A 20,050-nucleotide genomic window follows, 5' to 3' on the forward strand; every position below is an offset into this window, starting at 1 on the left:
TATGTTTATCCATCCCTATATATAATACATCTCAGTTGCCCTTCAAATAAAAAACTATTAAACTCTTATAAATTAAAATACACATATTAAAGACACATATTCTCACTCTCTACTATCTTAATTAGACATTATAAATATTTTTTCTATTTCGAAAATGTATTGTAAATAATAGTAATATTACAACTAACAATTTTTTTTATTATTATTCAACTATCTCAAACGATTTTTTTATCTTTCTATTTTTGATTTTGTTAACCATTTATATCTTTCAACAATCATTTTTTATAGTTAAAAAAATTATATCACCATTTAAATTGTTGATTATAAATTCTAAATATAAATTATATATTTTAAAAAAATATTTATTATAAATTTTAAGTATATAAAAATAAATATTTATCTGATAATGTACACCTACTTAGTTTATTTAATTCTAAAATAGTCTCACTGGAGTAACATGCATGATATGGATCTTTCGGTACATTCTTAGAACGTTAGTCGTGTGAAGGTGTGAAGCAAAATAATGTCTTACATTTTTAACATATCACATGTTCAAATTCATAGTTGTCACTCCCAGTGACGTAAAAATATATAATGGTCTGGTTGCTTAAACTTATCTAGAAGTATTTTTTTTTGACAGAAATCTAAAAGCATTTATAAAAAAAGAAAATAAGAATAACAATAAAATAAGCTTCTCTATTATTTTATTTTATTTTAAAAAAGACAAATTACAATTTTAATCCTCCATCATTTTTAATTAACAAATTATATCATTTTATTTCATTTTTGTAATTTTGATTCTCATATATTTTAAAAATATCATTGCTTCAGTTTAAACACGTTACTCCAGTGAGACTATTTTAAAATTAAATAAACTAAGTAGGTGTATATTATCGTATATATTCATTTGTATCTTGTATAGTTCAATCAAATAATATGACTTAGATTAACGAACTTTTTCTTCTTACAATTCAAGTATGAGAATCTAATAACTAATTTATATTTTTATTATTTAATTTTTAATTTAATATTTTACTAAAAAAAACCACTTTATTCCTAATCTTCCTAATTCAATCTCCATTTTGCGATAGTGCCCCCACCCAACCTGCGATAACGTGAACGGCTTTTCTTGTTCCTTGTTATGATCAACACTCATTCTTTAAAAAACAAAACCACAGTGGGAGTGGGTCCCCTACAAACCCGCAGATAGCATAACATATTTCTATTATTTTCCACGTTATTCTTATTATCCCTCTCTCGATCTTCACTTCACTACCCTTTTTTCGCTCTCATTCACTCACTCCCATCCAACAATATGGCCCAAAACGGCGACACTGAGGCCCAAAGCCCATCAACCCCCGAGGCCCGGCCCGTCGGCGGCACCGAGTTCAGCTGGTGCAAGGCTGTTCCCATCGGCACTGGCGTAACGGTTCTGAGCCTCCTCCTCTCAAAACCGCCGCAAATCGCTGTTGTCCAAAATGCCCTCCACAAACTCCAAAATTCCCACCCTATTCTCCGCTCCAAGATCCATCTCGATCCCTCCAACAACACTTTCCACTTCCTCACCCCTCCCACTCCCACCGTCCAAATCCACCCCTTCGATCTCGCATCAACGGCTCACATCATCCAATGCCAATCCGACGGCCACGATCCCTTCCACGTGCTCCTCGAGCACGAGATGAACCAGGAGGACACGTGGCGCGATTACGCTGCCGACGTCGACGTACTCCACGCCGCCGTGTATAGCATCAGCCACGACCGCTTCGCCGTGTTCCTCCGCCTCCACACCGCTTCTTGCGACCGCGCCGCCGCCGTGGCGCTGCTCAACGAGCTCCTCCGCTTCGTCGCCGGCGGCGACGAGGCGAGCGGGGAGAAGGTAAATTCTCCGATCGAGGATCTGATTCCTGAGGGGAAGACGAACAAGCCGTTCTGGGCGCGTGGACTGGACGTGCTCGGGTACACGCTCAACGCGTTCAGGTTCGCGAATTTGAGTTTCGTCGACGCTGGCTCGCCCCGGAGTTCGAGGATAATAAGGTTGCAACTGAACGTAGCTGAAACCGAGAACTTATTAGCTGTGAGTTACCACCATCTGTTTCTTTTTTTATTGCTTAAATTAGTATTTTGTTACCCTAATTTGTTATTTAGGATGAATTTGATTTTTTTTAATTTAATTTATTCATCTAATTTTTTAAATTAATTTAATTTGGTCATTCCGTCTAGATGATATTTTGTTCAAAATCATTATTAAGTAATTCTAAACTATGATAAAATATATATTTTTTAAAAATTAAATTGATTTTAAAAATTAGAAAATCAAATTAAATATAATTTTTTTTATTAAATGATCAAATTAAATAAAAAAATTAAAAATTAAATAAAACTTAAATAACCAAAATACTAATTTAAACTTTTTTATTTTCTGTTATGCTCACTAATTTAATTAATTATTACCTTGAGTAGTCAATGTAGAACTTATTTGTTTAATTAATTTTCACCGACATGGTGTGGCTGTGGAGTGATCGCCAATTTGAGTTATTTTAATAAACAAAATAAAGCATGAGTCTCTTTTAAAATAAATTATCATTATAGATCTAGTTTGAACATTGACAGGTCAAAATGGTCAAACTTAATAGTTTGATGGATAAATTTAAGGAAAAGATAACATGTGATTTATTAGTTGACAAGTGTCATGTTTTAGATAAATATGTAATAATTTATATTAATAAATATGTTTTAGAGACTTGCATTGATATTTTATTTATAAATTTAAATTGTTACTCGAAATTATAAATAATTTATTGTTGACTCGATTGAACCAATAAAATAAAGTACCCAAACGCTCTGTTTAGAAAAAATCAATTGATAATATATCTATAATCACTACTTCTATCATATCCGTATATTTTACAAAAAATATTAAATAAAAAATTCAAAAAAAAAAGTTTTAACAAAGGTAATATTATAATATTTGTTGTACAAATCCAAATAAAATTATACAAAATGGTCCATCATCAGTGATTGGGATATGATTAGTAAGTTATCCTTTAAATATATGCATATGAAAGACATATCTTTAAGATATCTTTCGTCAAAAAAAATGTACAACTTATTTAATTAGTTTACAACAATTAATTATTTTAGTTTCTACTTAGTAGAATAATTTGTGTGTATATGTATATTTTTAAATTACCTTTATTAGAATTTTATTCTCTCGATCTTTTTTTTGTCTTAATTAATTAATGTGCTTTCACTTAAAGTATTTGTATAAAAAAAATCTGGGCAAACTTCTCAAAATTCTTATAAAATGGACTTAAGGTAGTAAGCATTAGGTAAAATAAAATATCCGATTGGAATATTATTATTCAGTACTGATTAGGACATTGGAGGATCCGATGGACAGAAAATGGAACGATTCTCTTATGTAACATTTGTTCGTCATGGGGTTATGCATTATTTTAATTCCCGTATATATATATATATATATATATATATATATATATATATATATATAAAAGATAATTAAATGGTTGATGTTGACTATTTTTCAATACCTTTAGCCTATATTTTTAATTTTTGTTACAGATATAAGTTGGATTTGGCTATCGCAATAATAAGATAAATAATACTTACAATAATTAATGTTCAATTGTAAACATTAATTTTATTTTAATTATTTTTTTAAATAAGTAATTTTAGTTTCCTATTTTTGAATAAGACATTTAGTCTTTTTATTTTTACAGAATAAATAATTTTGTTTCGTGTGTTAGTGATCATATAAAACAATTTCAATGTAATATATTGGTACTGAAGTAGATAAGTTATTGTTACGATGCTTATGTGGTAAGAAATTAAATAAAATAAAAAATAATTTTTTTAAATAAAAGTTGAACTTATAATTTTTTATTTAAAGACAAAATAATAAACCATGAAGAAATTTATTTTGTTTAGTTAACTATGTAAACACTATTTTATATGTATTATTAGTCGAAAGTTATTCATTTTTTATATTATAAAATTTTATATATTAAAATAAAATAGTTAATATTTAAGTACATTTAATGTTATATGTATTTATTTTTATGATAAAATTTTATTTTAATATAAATTATTACATATAAAAATTTGTTCTTATTTTATTATAATTTTATAAAAATTGCATAAACTAATATGTTGATTATATTAAAATGATATTTAAATAATCCAAAAATTAAACATTAAAATTTATTACTTTTTGTAATTAAAATAATAAAAATTATTATTTAAATTTAAAAATGAATTTACATAACTTTTATTAATTGCATAAAATAATTTATATAAATAATTTACATATTAATTATGTAATTTTCTTAATTGGTATTAAAAAATTATTTATTAAATAGTTTTTTATAGTTAAAACAAAAATTTTAGCATAAGTTTCCTAAAATATTAAATATTAAAATTTATTTATTCATATAATTAAAATAAAAATAATTTACATATTAAAATAAATTTACATAATTTGTATAATTTATATATTAATTAATACAGTTATATTGATTTATCTAATTGGAGTAAAAACAATCTGTATATTAAAATCAATTTAAAAAATAATTTATATGTTAATTTATGAAATTTAATTATAAATTGTTAAAATTAAAATAAAAGTTATACACTATTGAAAATAAAATTATATAAATGATATAAAATCTTAAATATAGATTTATATATTAAATAATTTTTAATTTATAAATTTTTTTAATTTGAAAAAATAATAACTCTTTATTAATGATACATATAAAATAATATTTATAAAATTAGTTAAATAAAACAAATGTTTTAGAGATTTAATATCTTATTTTTAAATAAAAGATTATAATTTTAACTTTTATTAACTTTTTTTATTTTTTAATTTATTTAATTATTTGTCACATAAGCGTCTAAGACTAAAATTATTTATTTTAAAAATATAAAAACTAAATATTTTAATTTAAAAATAAGACGATAAAAATTATAAATTTAAAATCATTGTCGACCAAAATGGTAGTTTAGTTTTTTTTTTCGTCAATACTTAATTTTATAACATAACAATGTCATATCGTATCGATGCCTAACCTGTGATTTTCAAAATTGGACATATCTTATGTGTTACTGTAACGTCGTATCCTTATCGTAAGCTTCGCAAATTTTGGTCCTCTCTACAGTGACCCTTTTGAAAACAATAATAAGAAATTTCTTCCACAGAATATATATGACCACTTTTGAAAATCAGAAGTTGTGGGTGGTAACTTTGTTTTGGCCCTTGGAGTCGTTGTCTGAAAGAATGATCGAGAATGGGGATAAGGCATGGGGTAAAAAATTCGTGATGTGTAGATGATAACTCTAATCTCCATGTACGACAACACCCAATTGCAGCATAAATTACTAAGATAATAAGTCCTGCTCCTGCATTCAGTTCATGGGTCATTACTTCAGTTTCACATGAAATTAAAGTTATATCTTCGGTATTATGTGTCTACTTCGTTATTACATTGTTAAACGTAAGAAACCAACCATTGATATCACCACAAATACACTAACTCACCAAGAGTATTTTGCTGGTAAATGTATTATAATTCAGTCTTAAATATCTTTTTATCTCCAATAAATACCTAAATTTTAAGTTTACTTTCTAGTAAATTTTTGTTTTACTTTAAGTACATAATAAAATAATACTTTTATTTTTTTCCTTCGTAATTTATTTTAATTTATGATAAATTAATAAATTTTATATTTATTTTCTAATAAATTAACGAATTCTATTTTTGTCCCGAATAATAACAAATAGAAAGAATTTATTAGTAAACAAATATAAAATTTATTAATTTATCATGAACTAAAAATAAGTATTAAAGACAAACAACAAAAAATAAAATTGTTATTTTTCAACACAAAACAAAAATGTACTAAAAGAGAAAATATAAAAATCAAATATTTATTAAAAATCAAAAACATATTTGACTCTATAATTTATACATTTATAATACTATACTATTCTATATTAATTTGGTTTATGAGCATTGGCTCTCTCTATTCAACTGTTATGTTATGGGGGTGTTTAGATTGCCGTTTCAAGCTTCCAAACATCAGTTTGCGCTTTCCTATACACTAAACGGCGAAGGAGCTCTTGTACTGAATTAAAGAGAATGTTGGATGCAACTTTTTCCCAAACACGCCCTAAATTAATCTTGCCTATTGCAATCTCTATTTTCAAGCCTAAACTTCCTATTTTCTTAAGGGATGAAGATACCAGCCATTTATTTTTCAAAAAAGATAAACTTAATTGGCACATTGTGGAGAAGTCATTAGTCTTTGTAAGACATTTACAAAGATAGTCAATAAGACAGTAAAGCCAAAGCTATTAGGAGGGTAGAGCCTCTAATACGAATGAGGAGTTTGTGTTTCACAGGTCACAGCCCTATGGTTTGATCCAAACTCTTTATAATATCAATTGGATTTATCAGCTAAATAAAGTGATTAATGAAATTCATATTTACAATTTGGAGAAATTTGCAGCCAATTATAACTAATAATATCAGCTGCTATTATTTTTCCTGGTACAAAGCAGCCTCAATGTCACATTATCTTCTTTTTTGTCTCTGCGTATTTGTAATTAAAATTCATTCTTATGCATCCAATGTGTTATAATCTAATTTCTGTGAATAATTGATATGGCACTCTGCTCACTTTTTGCTTATGATCTGGTAGCTAGCTTGATGGGTTTAAGCTAATTATGCAAGATCATGTAGGGATGCAAATCAAGAGGGATCAAACTTTGTGGGGCACTTGCTGCAGCTGGAATGATTGCTGCATGGACCTCTAGATGCCTTCCTGATTATCAAAGAGAAAAGTATGCTGTAGTAACACTTGTTGATTGCCGCTCACTTCTTGATCCAGTCCTTCCCAGCAACCATGCTGGTAAGCCATATTTTCTTGTAATTTTCGTTTGTTTTGTTATGCTGCTGCTCCTTTGGCATCATGCCTAACTTGTTTACAGATACATGCTCTCTTCTTTTTTCAGGCTGTGTCTTATGTGTAATATAAATTGGAAAGATTGTTTTTTCTTTTATTGTCAGTTGGCACATAATATTAGTTCTTCTAACTACTATGAATTTTTAAGTGAAACTGCAAGACCTTGTTAAAACAAGGGGCCTGTATTGTCCAAATCCACCTATTAATGTTCACATTTATTTGAGTGGGCTACAAAGTGACTCTTGCTGTTGGAGTCTCACAGAACTTAGGTAAAAGATAAAACGTAAAAGAAGAAATTCACTCTCTATTATTGAAAACAAACCTGGCTAATATATAGCCTTACATCAGAATCGTAAAACTGAAAACAAAAGAAAACTTCTCTTGTATATTACGCATATATGACCCACTATTTCCTAATAATGTGATAGACTTATTCAAAAACACAACTGCTCCTACAAATATGGAACCATAAGCTGACTAACAAATCCTCCCTTAAACTAAATGCTATATGCAATTAGTTTATATCAAACTCTGAACACACTCCTAGTGACCTGCGAAGCTTTAACAAAGTATCCAGTTTGAGTGGTTTGGTCATAATATCAACCACTTGTTCTTGTGTCCCACAATGCATCATCTTGATAGCTCCAGTCTTTGTAAGATCTCGAAGGAAATGAAATCGGACATCAATATGTTTATAACGACCATGCTTTACTGGATTCTTCGAAAGCTTAATAGCAGAGCTACTATCACAACAAATTACAGTAGCCTGGTTTTGCATTTTACGCAATTTTCCCAACACCCTTTTCAACCATATGGCTTGACAAGCACACGATGCTGCACCTATGAACTCTGCCTCTGTAGTTGATAGACTCACAATTGGTTGTTTCTTTGATGACCAAGAAACAGCAGCTGAACACAATAAGAAAACATAACCCGAAGTACTTTTTCTATCATCCAAATCTCTTGCATAATCACTGTCAGTGTAAGCAAGAAGCTCTTTGTTTCCTCCCTTCATGTAGAAAATTCGAAACTCAGTTGTTCCCCTTAAATATCTTAGCAACCTTTTGGCTGCTAGTAAATGCAGCTCAGTAGGATTCTCCATATACCTGCTAATTAAGTTCACCACAAACATCATATCAGGTCGAGTAGATGTTAGATACATTAGACTTCCCACAATTTGTTTATAGTAAGTCTTATCCACCTTTGCACCAGTGTCGTCCTTTGTGAGTTTAATGCCAGGAATAATTGGAGTTTGCACCAAATTGCTTTTATCCATTCCAAACCTTTGCAGCATCTCTAATGCATACTTTTTTGACATAAGAAAATGCCATCTATTCGTTGCATCACTTCAAGACCCAGAAAATATCTCATTTTACCAATACCAAGATCTGTCATGTCAAATTCATGCTTCATGGAGCTTTTAAATTTTGCAAACATCAACTCATCATTTGGAGTAAAAATAAGGTCATCAACATACAAACTAACAATTAATATTATATCTTTCTTTTCTCTCTTCACAAACAAAGTATGCTCGTAGTCACACTTCTCAAATCCTTCCTTCAAAAAATATGCTTCTATGCGGCTGTACCAAGCACGTGGTGCTTGCTTAAGTCCGTAAAGGGCTTTCTTCAGCTTATACACTTTATGCTCATCCCCTTTTTGTACATAACCACAAGGCTGGTCCAGATACACTGTTTCCTCCAACTCTCCATGTAAAAATGCTGACTTTACATCCAGCTGATAGATGGTCCATCCCTTTTGAGCTGCAAGTGCTACCACCAAACGAATTGTCTCCATGTGGGCTACTGGTGCAAATACTTCTGTATAGTCTACCTCATATTCTTGTGCATACCCCTTCACTACAAGCCTGGCTTTGTACTTGTCCACTTCTCCATTCTCTTTGAATTTTGTCTTATAAATCCACTTTACTCCAATTTTCTTTGCTCCATCAGGTAATTCCTTCAATTTCCATGTGCCATTTTTGTTTATGGCTTCCATCTCCTCATCCATGGCTTTCCTCCATTTTGCAATTTGAACAGCAGCATCAAAGTGAGTAGGATCACTTTCACTTGCAGACATAACCAGATTAGCTTCTGTACTGCCTTCAGAAAGTCCTTCGCTAGTTTCATACTCTTCCATCCAAAGGGGTGGTCTTCTACACCTTCGTTGAACGGGACTAGAAGTGTCGGCCATAGAATCAGAGGAAATAATATCCTCTTCTGGGGTATCAGTATTATGTCGTACCTCATGTGTTTTCTTCTACAACAGCTTCCACATCCTTATCACCCCAATCTAAGTCACATAAGATGGTTTCTTCATACTTCTTATCCCAATGCCAACTTTTATCTTCGTCAAAGACAACGTCCCTGCTTATTATGATCCTTTGTGAAATCGGATCATAAAGTTTGTATGCTTTTGATACTTCACTAACCCCCAACAAAATACAACATAGACTTTTATCATCTAGCTTGGTTCTTTTAGCATCAGGCACATGAACATGAGAAATACATCCAAAAACTCTAAAATACTTAACTGAAGGCTTGACTCCACTCCAGGCTTCTTCCGGCATTTTATTTTCTACTGCTAGTGTGGGACACCGATTCAGAATATGCACAGACCAGGTGGCAGCTTCAGCCCAAAAAGTTTTGGGCATTTTCTTCTCTGAAAGCATGCTCCAAACCATGTTCATAATGGTTCTGTTCTTTCGTTCGGCAATCCCGTTCTGTTGTGGTCTGTATGCAGCTCTCAGCTGTCTACGAATACCATTGTCACAGCAAAAATTGGTAAAATCCTGAGATGTAAACTCTCCCCCGTGATCAGTGCGTAAACCTCTGATTAAGGAGTCAGCTTCTTTCTCAACATGAATTTTAAAATTCTTAAAGACAAAGAGAGCTTCTGATTTTTCTGTCAAGAAATAAATCCAAGTTTTTCCACTGAAATCATCAATAAAGGTGAGCAAATACCTTTTCTTGCTGTTGGAGATAGGTGTGATTGGTCCACAAATGTCCGCATGAATTAGTTGTAGAGACTGTGTAGCCTTCCAAGTACTCTTCTTTGGGAATGAAGCTCGTGATTGCTTCCCTACCTTGCAGTCCTTGCACAGTTTTGTTGGCGCTTTCATTGTTGGCAAACCATATACCATACGCTGCTGGTAAAGCGTATTTAAACCCCGAAAACTTAAATGTCCATATCTGCAATGCCAAAGATGCATTATATCATCTGTAACTGTGTGAAAGCAAGTGGATTTGTTAGGTTGAGATATGGCATGCAGCATGAACATGCGATTGGAAGATATTGTGGTTTCCATGATCAAACCGTTTTCAGGATGAAACACTTTGCACTTTCCATGTTGAAACAGAATACTAAGTCCCTTTTCTTGTAATTGCCCAATGCTTAATAAGTTATTCCTCAATTCTGGTACAAAAAAGACTCCAGTGACAGTATAAGTGTTGCCATTCATGTTTAACCGAACATTACCATTTCCAGTTACAGCCATACTGGAATTATTGCCCAATTTGACTGAATCTCTGTAACTTTCATCAATATCTGAGAAATATTCCTTCTTCCTGCACATGTGATTACTACATCCAGAGTCAAGAAACCACACACCTTCTTCATTCGCCTTGGTAATATCTGTGCAGGCCATCAATAACATTTCTTCGTCGTTTTCTACATAGTTGGCCTCCTTTCTTTGGTTTGAACATTCCCAGCTGAAATGTCCGAGTTGATGACAAGTGAAGCACTCTACAGTGGATTTGTCAAATCCTTGTCTGCCACGTCCTCGACCTCATCCCCTTCCGCATCGTCCAAAGCCTCCACGACCTCATCCCTGTTCTGCATGTTGATCTGTATGAGCAATATGCAAGGCCTGCACTTCTTCAACATCAGAAGTCATGCGTAGTTCATGGACGAGGAGACTACTTTGCAATTCATCAATGGTCAACGTGTCTGTATCCTTAGACTCCTCAATGGAGCACACAACATAATCAAACTTGGGAGTCATGGATCTCAGAATTTTCTCAACTACTGCAACATCGCCTTTGTTTTTACCATTAGCCTTCATCTTGTTGGCTATGGTAAGTGTCCGAGCAAAATAAACATTTACAGATTCTCCCTCCTTCATGTGGAGAATTTCAAACTCCTTTCTTAGAGCTTGCAACTGTGCACGCTTGACTTGTGAAGTGCCTTGGTACTTCTGTTTCAAAGAATCCCATATATCCTTTGCTGTATCCTTGTTAAGAATTGTCTCCAGGACTGAACGATCTAATGCTTGAAATAGGTAGTTCTTTTCCTTCAAATCTTTTAATTTCTGATCATCAATATTCTTCCTCTGTACTTCAGTAAGAGGTGTTCCTTCCGCTGATTCAGGAATTCCATTTTCCACCAGACCCTAGTACTCCTTTGAACACAAGAAATTCTCCATGAGTAGCACCTAGTGGTCATAGTGCCCGTCAAACTTTGGTATAACGGGCTGCACAAATGAATTCTCCGATGCCATAGCTTTGTATACTTAGAAGACTGTTGCTTCTACTTTGGATCAGGCCCCGTGATGGAGCTCTGATACCAAAAATGTTGGAGTCTCACAGAACTTACGTAAAAGATAAAACGTAAAAGAAGAAATTCACTCTCTATTATTGAAAACAAACCTAGCTAATATATAGCCTTACATCAGAATTGTGGAACTGAAAACAAAAGAAAACTGCTCACGTATATTACGCATATATGACCCACTATTTCCTAATAATGTGATAGACTTATTCAAAAACACAACTGCCCCTACAAATATGGAACCATAAGCTGACTAACACTTGCAACATAAACAGTATTAAACCATGTCAATGTTCCCTGTATCTTGGTAATGCTTTCATTTTTATTTAATCTTTTGGAAAGTGGTAAAAACAATTATTGGGTTGGTAGGTAAGGGAGGCTGTCTCTTATATTAATGAAATCATTTGCTACAGCCTTTAGTTAATTTGTTAGTTATGTTAGGGATATAATAGAAAACCATTCACATGTCTCTACATAAAAAGTCTAAGCTTTTGAGATAGTTTATTCATGACGAATTAGATAATTGCCTGAAGCTTCTTCTTTAGAAATACGAAAGCTTTGAACTTGGGTAACCTCCAATGCATGATACACTGGAATTTTCAAATTATTAATAATCCGAGCATATGAAGGAATATTGTACCATTTTGAATTTCTTGGTATAATTTTAACATTCTGCTGCCAATGCTTCTCTTGTTTGGTTCAGGATTTTACCATTCTGCCGTCCTGAACACACATGACGTGTGTGGGGAAACAGAAACCTTATGGGAGTTGGCAAAGAAAAGCTACACAGCCTTTGTAAATGCTATGAACTGCAACAAGCATTTCACAGACATGTCTGACCTGAACTACCTCATGTGCAAGGCTATTGAGAACCCCGGTTTGACGCCATCGTCATCACTTAGGACAGCCTTGATCTCTGTGTTTGAAGATCCTGTCTTCGACGACTCGGCCGAAATGCATGGAGAGATTGGATTGGAAGACTATGTAGGTTGTGCTTCTGCTCATGGTGTTGGTCCATCCATTGCCGTATTCGACACCATACGGAATGGAAAGTTGGATTGTGCTTGTATATATCCATCACCCCTTCATTCAAGAGAGCAGATTCAAGGACTAGTTGATCATATGAAGAGAATACTTGTGGAAGGTTGTAACAGTGAAAATCAACAAATTGAACCATAATCCGCTTCTGAGGCTGGGCAATTGGTTATAATTTCATAATCAAATTCATAAACTTCGTTGCCTCTTCAATTTCAGTCTGTGACTCTGTGATTCTCCTTGCTCTGTTGAATTTCCCAGGGCCAGGTATTTTAATATGAAGGTAGAAATAAATATATTGCATGCAATTTACAATGAAGGATTCAAAGCATCTGCAAAAGTTGCCATTACATTAAAAAAATGCAGAGATTCATTTTTCTACTGTCATATGGCCTCAAGAAATGCAAGGTTTATTGATTTATTTCAGTCTCAAACTTCGACCATATTTATGACCGAGTTAAGAAGGATGCTACTCACGCATTTGCACTAACTTACATAATTTTTATCATTTTACTATACGTTGATTCTATTTTACCTTTTTAGCACTTTGAATCTGTCATCTCTGAGGCGATGTGCTTGGTGTTGACTTGTACCAAGCATCTCCGCAATAAGGATTATTTATTAAGTTATTGCTTTATAATCCAATGGCAGATGATAAACGAATTTTAAAGATGTAAAAGTTGAATGAAATTTAAGTTCCAAAAAAAAAAAATTGAATGAAATTTATGACAGAAATGAATGAATATTAATTTCGTGGAAAAAAATTATCTAGGTAAACTAATAACGTTTTCTTAAATTATAAGCCGCTAAACTGGTAAACTTGGCCATTGGTCCAGTCGTTTTATTTTGATTATTTTAATTCCTAACTTCTTTTTTAACAATTCCTAACTTTTCTAAATGTTTACTTATGGCTTCAATAAAAAAAATTATTAAAAGAAATAACTTCTGTTAAGCCAGTAATTAAATGAAGTTTCAAAACTATCATGTACGTGGTTGAATTGATATGTGATTGTTTAAAGTTAGCTGGAGGTTTAGAGATTGAGCTTTAGATATATAATTGTAGAATTGTCTCATGTAGAATATGATATATGTAATCTATAAAAAAATAAAAAAATCATTATTAAAATGACTAACGCCTACAATTTTATATAATATTTGTATCTAGTTACTTGCAGTTCCAGTCACTTGTGTTTGTTCATATACTTGATCACAAGAATTACCTTTAAAGCAATCTTTTTATTTGTGACTAATTTGTGCTTTTTTGTTCCTTCAAGGGAGTAGGAAAACACATTGGAAAAAACTGTAACAATCAAAGAAAGATTACATGGCAGCAATATTTCAATGACATTGTTCTACACACACACACTTGCCCCCCCGATCACATCCCTGTAAATACATGTGTAGGTTTTTAACATAGGAGTGTTAAACTTTGCTCAACTTTTCCTTTTATGTGTTGGGGTTTAGCGTAGTGTAAAAGTTAAGTATCTTAATCTTACTAACATAAACTTTATATTTACCCTTGGACAAGGAAATTCTGAGGGAAGCACCTAATAGGCTAATACACGTTAAAATTCAATGTAGCCGTACTGAGGCAGATCATCTTTTTCCAAATCTAGGCATTACAAGATTTCCAGTGATGACACCCAGTTGACTAATTGAACGTGCACGATTGTTGCCACTGATTACTGATGTCACTTTTATGGCCCTGGATGCCAGTTGTAAAAGTATAGGGGACAAGTTTAACTACTAAAATTATATGAGAAAAATGTAAAAGCATAAGCTGCATGAGAGACTAAAAAATATTAATTAATAGTTCACTATCATACTGGCAAAAACTAATTTACATGTCAGATCAATCCTAATTGAAAGTTATTTGCAGCAATAGCTTCAATTGAAATTAAAGCTAACTCACCTAGCTAGCCATCATGAAGACCTATGTTCTAAATTCTGGCTAGAACAACATCCAATAAATATAACCCCATCAAAGAGGTCATAGTTATGATGCATTTCAACACTAACCAAATTAAGAAACAAAAAAGAAATTAATTAACATGGCAAGGCACATGACATGTTCCGTTTTGCTGCACTCTAGCTAAGCAAAATCTTCAAAAATCTTGCCTAAGTCAAAGTTGCCATTGTTGCATTCAATAGCATTCACCACCTCCTGAAATGTGGAAACACTGCATGGCACCACTAGGCCATTCCTCTGTGCAAAGCCAAATTCATTGTAGGCCTTCTCCAGCAGCATCTTGAATAGAGGGTGAGAGAGGTAGCTGGTTGGTACCACATATCTCTGACGCTCCTCACCAACATAAAGTGCAAAAAACCCTGTTGGGGTTGGGCTAGAGGGTGATTCTTTATCTTCCTCATACCCCTTTAGCAAACATTCTTGGTAGGGAGGGTCCGAGTGATCAGCTCCTCCAACACCCTTCACCCTTTTGGCTAGTTTCTTCAGTGATACCATCTTCTTCCCTAGCATTTTGCAATTCAGACTACACGAATCATGGAAAAAATTGTCTTCTGTGGAGGATACCTGATGTTGAAAAAAAAAACACTAAAGCGACAAAGGGTCTTTGAGAATATGGAAGGGGAGTTTTGTAGATGAGGAAATGGCTATTGTGCAAGTTGAAGGGAGGATTTAGATTTAGGATGGTATATGTAAGAGCAAAAGAAGGTGATCATAGACAAATGAGGGTACAGGGGGGAATGTTGTCCTTCTGAAAAGTCCTCTTTTCCACGTTTGAATTATAATGTCCTGAGCATGGAAAAAAAAAATTCTCAAGAGGTCTTTCAAGTTGTCTTTAAGTGGCCGTTGGCTTAAGCCTGACTTAATAATAGTTAAAGAGATTAAATTAGTTAACTTGGTATTGTTATAAATTATGGATAAAGACACCAGGAATGTGTGGCACACTACTACTACCACTTTAAAGTAGTAGTAGAGCAGCATGATAATACAGTTGGTGTGAGTCTCACGTCCACATTTGTTGGTTGTGAATTATTAGGTGGCAAATGCATACGTGTCATTGAAGTGGCGCAAACCAAGGGCTTGTATTTGTATAAGGCTAAAAGAAAAATAATAAAAATGGGTGGCATCTAATTAAGCATTTGATATCATTCATTAAAAATGATAAGACCACACTAATCCGGTGGGCGTGATAATAAGTGGTCCACTCCCTAGGAATTATTGTTGTTTGAATCTAAAAATGAATTAGTACATTTTTGTTTTACGGGTTTAATTTGGCTTCTTATTATCGTATACCTACACCAAGGAATTCTCATCTAAAATCTAAAATTAGCGAATGCCACAGAAATGGTGACCCACGAATTGGAAAAATGCATGTTCTTACTATTGAATCTTGTTTTTAAAAACCCAATGAAATCTTATATCTTACTTCTCCACCACTCTTTTTGTTATTAAAAAGATATGATAAGACTAGTAAAATAAATAGTAGTCTAAAAGAGATATAATAATTTGAGAGATTTAATTTGAAAATCAATCATCTAAATAAACGATTTTGGATCTATACCTCTCTTAGAAGTCATAAGGACCCACAACGTGCAAGGAGAAAAGCAAAAGTAAGGGAGTTGAAAATATAAAGGTATGCATCCAGCCTTCAGACATATTTACTAAGAAAGGATAAATGACTTTTAGAACATGATACTTATATTTTTAATGTATTTTTCAATTTCATGCATTTAAAAATATCATAAAAGATTGAAATTCCATTAACCTTAAAAACAGTCAACATAGTTCATTAAAAAACTAGAGAAAGAAAAAGAATCTAGAAAGAGAAAGGTTAGCTAAGAGGTCGTATAGTCAAAGGAAAATGCTTCACAAACACGAAGGTGGTGGGGTGGGCCGGGCCAAGGAAATTGTTTGTGGGGTTTACTGGTGCAAGCATAACAAAGTAACAAATACACCAAACAGCTTGAGGTTTTAGGTTTTTTTTTAAGATAATCATGTTTGAGAGACGCTTAGACATTAAATATAAATATTTCTTAAGTTAAGATTTAAATTTTGATTTATTATATTATGAGATACTAATCCTTTTCATTAAATCAATCTTTATTGACTGTTGAGATTGTATTATTATTATTATTATTGTTTTGTGGCCCATGATTAGTAAATTACTATGATCCTACCACTGTTTTCGTTGACAAAATTTAAGAGACCCGTACAATGTTTGACTGTGGTAAATATGATTTTCTTTCTTATGTCATGGCGTTAGGTACGGAACTGTCCTGTGAATTAGGGTCCATTGCTTGCTTTCTCTCCCGGCAATCCCGCACGAATCAAAATTATGTGATCCTCAATTGAAGTGAAATGAAATGGGGTAGCATCGTCATGTTTGATGCCTTTTTGTTTTGGCCAATATCAAAAATAGATTTAGATGTTTATCTTACCCATGTCATACAAGGTAGCACCACTTAATTTTTTATTGGAAGGCAAAATATGTATATATTATGTATAAGGAGAGGACCAAAGCTGTACAAGGTGTACAGAGGCTATACAAAACCAGAACTATATAAAAAAGAAATGCCCCCAAAAAAGATACACAGGCTATGCAGTACCCATATGATGGCCTATATGTATTACAAAATATCATCAAGCAAAGCATGCTCTCGGGTTGAGAAAAACACACCCGGTTTCACCCCCAACTTAATTGTAAAGAAGTCACTTCCATGCCAAAGCTTTGATTTTTGCCAAATTACCCAAAAAACTGTTTTTTTTATCAGCTTATCATAAAACTTAAGTGTAACTAAACCTCGATAGAATTAATCTTGTAACCAGTTTAAAAAACTGGAATTTGTGAAGATCTCGAGATTTTATTGAAGTACCAAAAGCTCTAATTGAATAGTTACAAACAAAATGTAATAACCATGAATTTTTTACATTATTTTTAAGGTCAAATGACACTATTAATTATAAAAGAAAAATAATATTTTTCTTTTTTCATTACCGAGTGAAAATGATTTTGACATAAGGATTTAAATTCTTCACAAATCTATGGTTAGTTTCTTAGCAAACCACTGATGCCAACTTCGTTGAAAAGTTTGAATAACAACAACCATCGGATACTGACATTGAAAGGGATTTAAATTCTTCACACATCTAACGTTAGTTTGCTAGCAAAACACTGATGCTAACTTCGCTGAAAAGTTTGAATAGCAATATCAGTCATAATATGCACATGAAAATTCTTCTATAAATAACATTTTATTTTTCAAAACTGTCACAGCTGGATGTTTGGTCTAGTGGTATGATTCTCGCTTGATAATGAGTGTGGGAAAGTATGCTATTTATTATTTTACTATCTATAGGTTTATTTCGTGGTTTTGAGTTTGAAATCTTGAACTGTGTTAAGTGAACTTTATATGTAGTTCCCAAGTTGCAACCTCAAATTAGTACTACTCTAATTGTTAATAGAAAAAAAATTGTTAATTTTTTTATGATTTTATCCTTAATTTACAGTTTTGACAAGTTAACTTGACCAAAAGACTTAGTGGGTGTTTAATTTTTTTCCAATGAAAATAATTTTTAAAAGTTTTCTTTCCACGCAGTTGTAAAAAATTACTTGAAAATAAATTAAAAATACATTTGCACATATGCAATTATAAAAGAAAAATCTCAATAAAAGCACAAAATAAACTATGGTGAAATAGATTATGCGAGAGCAAGGTTTTTCTTGCTCAGAATATGAAAATATAATTGGGATAAATTGTAGCACGGTACCAATCCAATAGTCCTCTTCAATTGAATTGCAAACTACAATTAGCCAAATAATTAGCTTTTTGATTGGTGTTAAAGGACGATGCCTATTGCTCCAATAGGAAGAACAAGTTACTTAAAGTGATCGAGATTGTAACCAAAGGTTACATGTAAAGATATATCCACTCATAAATTTTAGTGGTTTAAGATTATAGTAAATTTTTCTTCAAAAAATAAAAGATTGCGGTATATTTGAAATATGGTAATTACATTTTCAGTTTCTTATTTTACAAATAGTGTAATTTTAAAAAATGTTTTGTCCACTAAAATGGGGTATGAGCCTGAGTGCTTGTAGTTTTCAAAAACAGATAAAACCACAAATTTGTAGTGTAAGGTCAAAATCACCAAAGAGAAAAGGTATTTCACTATAGGAAAAAAAATGTAATAGTTTAAGGAGTGTTAGTAGTATTCATTTGCACGTGAAGAGCTAAATGCAAACCATGTTCCAAATTTGATTCGACGAATTACAATAATTGACCTCCTTTAAAGTTGATTTTTCTGCTAAGTGCAAAAGGTTGTGTCAAGCATTGTCTATTTTTCACTTTTTATTTACTTGTTAATATCTTTCTTTGTGCAAAAAGTTGATCGGAGGCACTACAAAAAGCCCATCAAACTTATTAGAACATTTCAGCACTCATTACAGTAGAGAAGAAGTTCAACAATTTATTGAAACTAGAGGAGTTGATATGGCCCAAAGAGCAAGATAAAAATAGAATAACTTATAATGATACCCTCTAAGTTTTACTCTAATTACATATGTATTTCTTTGACATTCTGTAACATGTGGGAAGCAGGAGGAAAATTTGGCGCATGAGTCTGTTATAAAGAAAGGACACGTGGCTGATGATCCACATGTGGGGATCAGAAAGAGCACACCTGTTAGGAGGGAGAATATAAGGTTGCATAAATACTCACTTTGAGGCATGTTGAAGGTGAAAATCCTTCGTGATTGCTTCTCCGCTTCCTTCTGATATTTTCCTTCTTCTATGTACTCCTTTCTGAACCTTTTCTGCTCTTCTTTAATCTTCAGGTGTTACTCTGAACTGGTGTTGGTCTCGTTGCAGAACGCTGACCTTGCGTTATTGATTCCATCTCATTCCTTTTGCTGATACGTTGTCGTTATTTTGGTTTTGTTGTGATCACCGTTCCTTTATTTGTTATAAACACTATTTTCTTCTATCAGTACAAATTATACGTTTCATTGGTGCTTTCGTTGTGAACACCGTTCCTTTTTTTTAAGGTTATGGTGGAAAATGGGAATTATATGGAAGCTGAAGGAATGATTAACAAGTTAACTATCAAAGCTCAAAATGCTAGGTTTCAATTGCCTGTGTTTTTATTACCAATATCAAGTGCTGATCTCATCTTAGAAGCTAGTTGGCTGAAAACTATTGGTCCTCACATAGCTGATTATGACAAGTTACAATTGAAATTTATGTATGATGGAAAATTTACGACCTTACAAGGAGAGAAAGATATAATTCCAGGATAGGCTCATTTACATCATATCAAGAGGATGTTGAATACAGATGTTGTTGCTGAGATTTTTACCATGCAATTAATTGAGCCCAATTCTGTACAATTTCCTTTATTGGAGTTGCCCACTGATATGGAACTTGAATTGGCCTTACTTCTACATTCTTATAGTGTTGTGTTTGGAACTCCTACGTCATTACCTCTTCCACGAGCTCATGATCATTCCATTCCCTT

At 32.5% G+C, this 20,050-nt stretch overlaps 2 protein-coding genes across 2 annotated transcripts; one reads left to right on the forward strand and one right to left on the reverse strand.

The window, feature by feature from the left end:
- The first annotated feature begins 1,041 nt into the window (after window positions 1-1,041).
- LOC114394162 lies at window positions 1,042-13,060 on the forward strand. The gene is made up of 3 exons (XM_028355784.1): window positions 1,042-2,074; window positions 6,765-6,933; window positions 12,239-13,060. The coding sequence occupies exons 1-3, from the start codon at window positions 1,316-1,318 to the stop codon at window positions 12,712-12,714; spliced, it is 1,404 nt and encodes a 467-aa protein (XP_028211585.1). The 5' UTR covers window positions 1,042-1,315; the 3' UTR covers window positions 12,715-13,060.
- A 1,299-nt stretch (window positions 13,061-14,359) lies between these two features.
- LOC114394171 (auxin-responsive protein SAUR21-like) lies at window positions 14,360-15,380 on the reverse strand. The gene has a single exon (XM_028355796.1). It carries the CDS (start codon window positions 15,047-15,049, stop codon window positions 14,663-14,665), a length of 387 nt encoding a protein of 128 aa, XP_028211597.1. The 5' UTR covers window positions 15,050-15,380; the 3' UTR covers window positions 14,360-14,662.
- Window positions 15,381-20,050: the final 4,670 nt, after the last annotated feature.

Source organism: Glycine soja, chromosome 2, assembly GCF_004193775.1.
Source record: "Glycine soja cultivar W05 chromosome 2, ASM419377v2, whole genome shotgun sequence".
Classification (NCBI taxonomy): Eukaryota; Viridiplantae; Streptophyta; class Magnoliopsida; order Fabales; family Fabaceae; genus Glycine; species Glycine soja.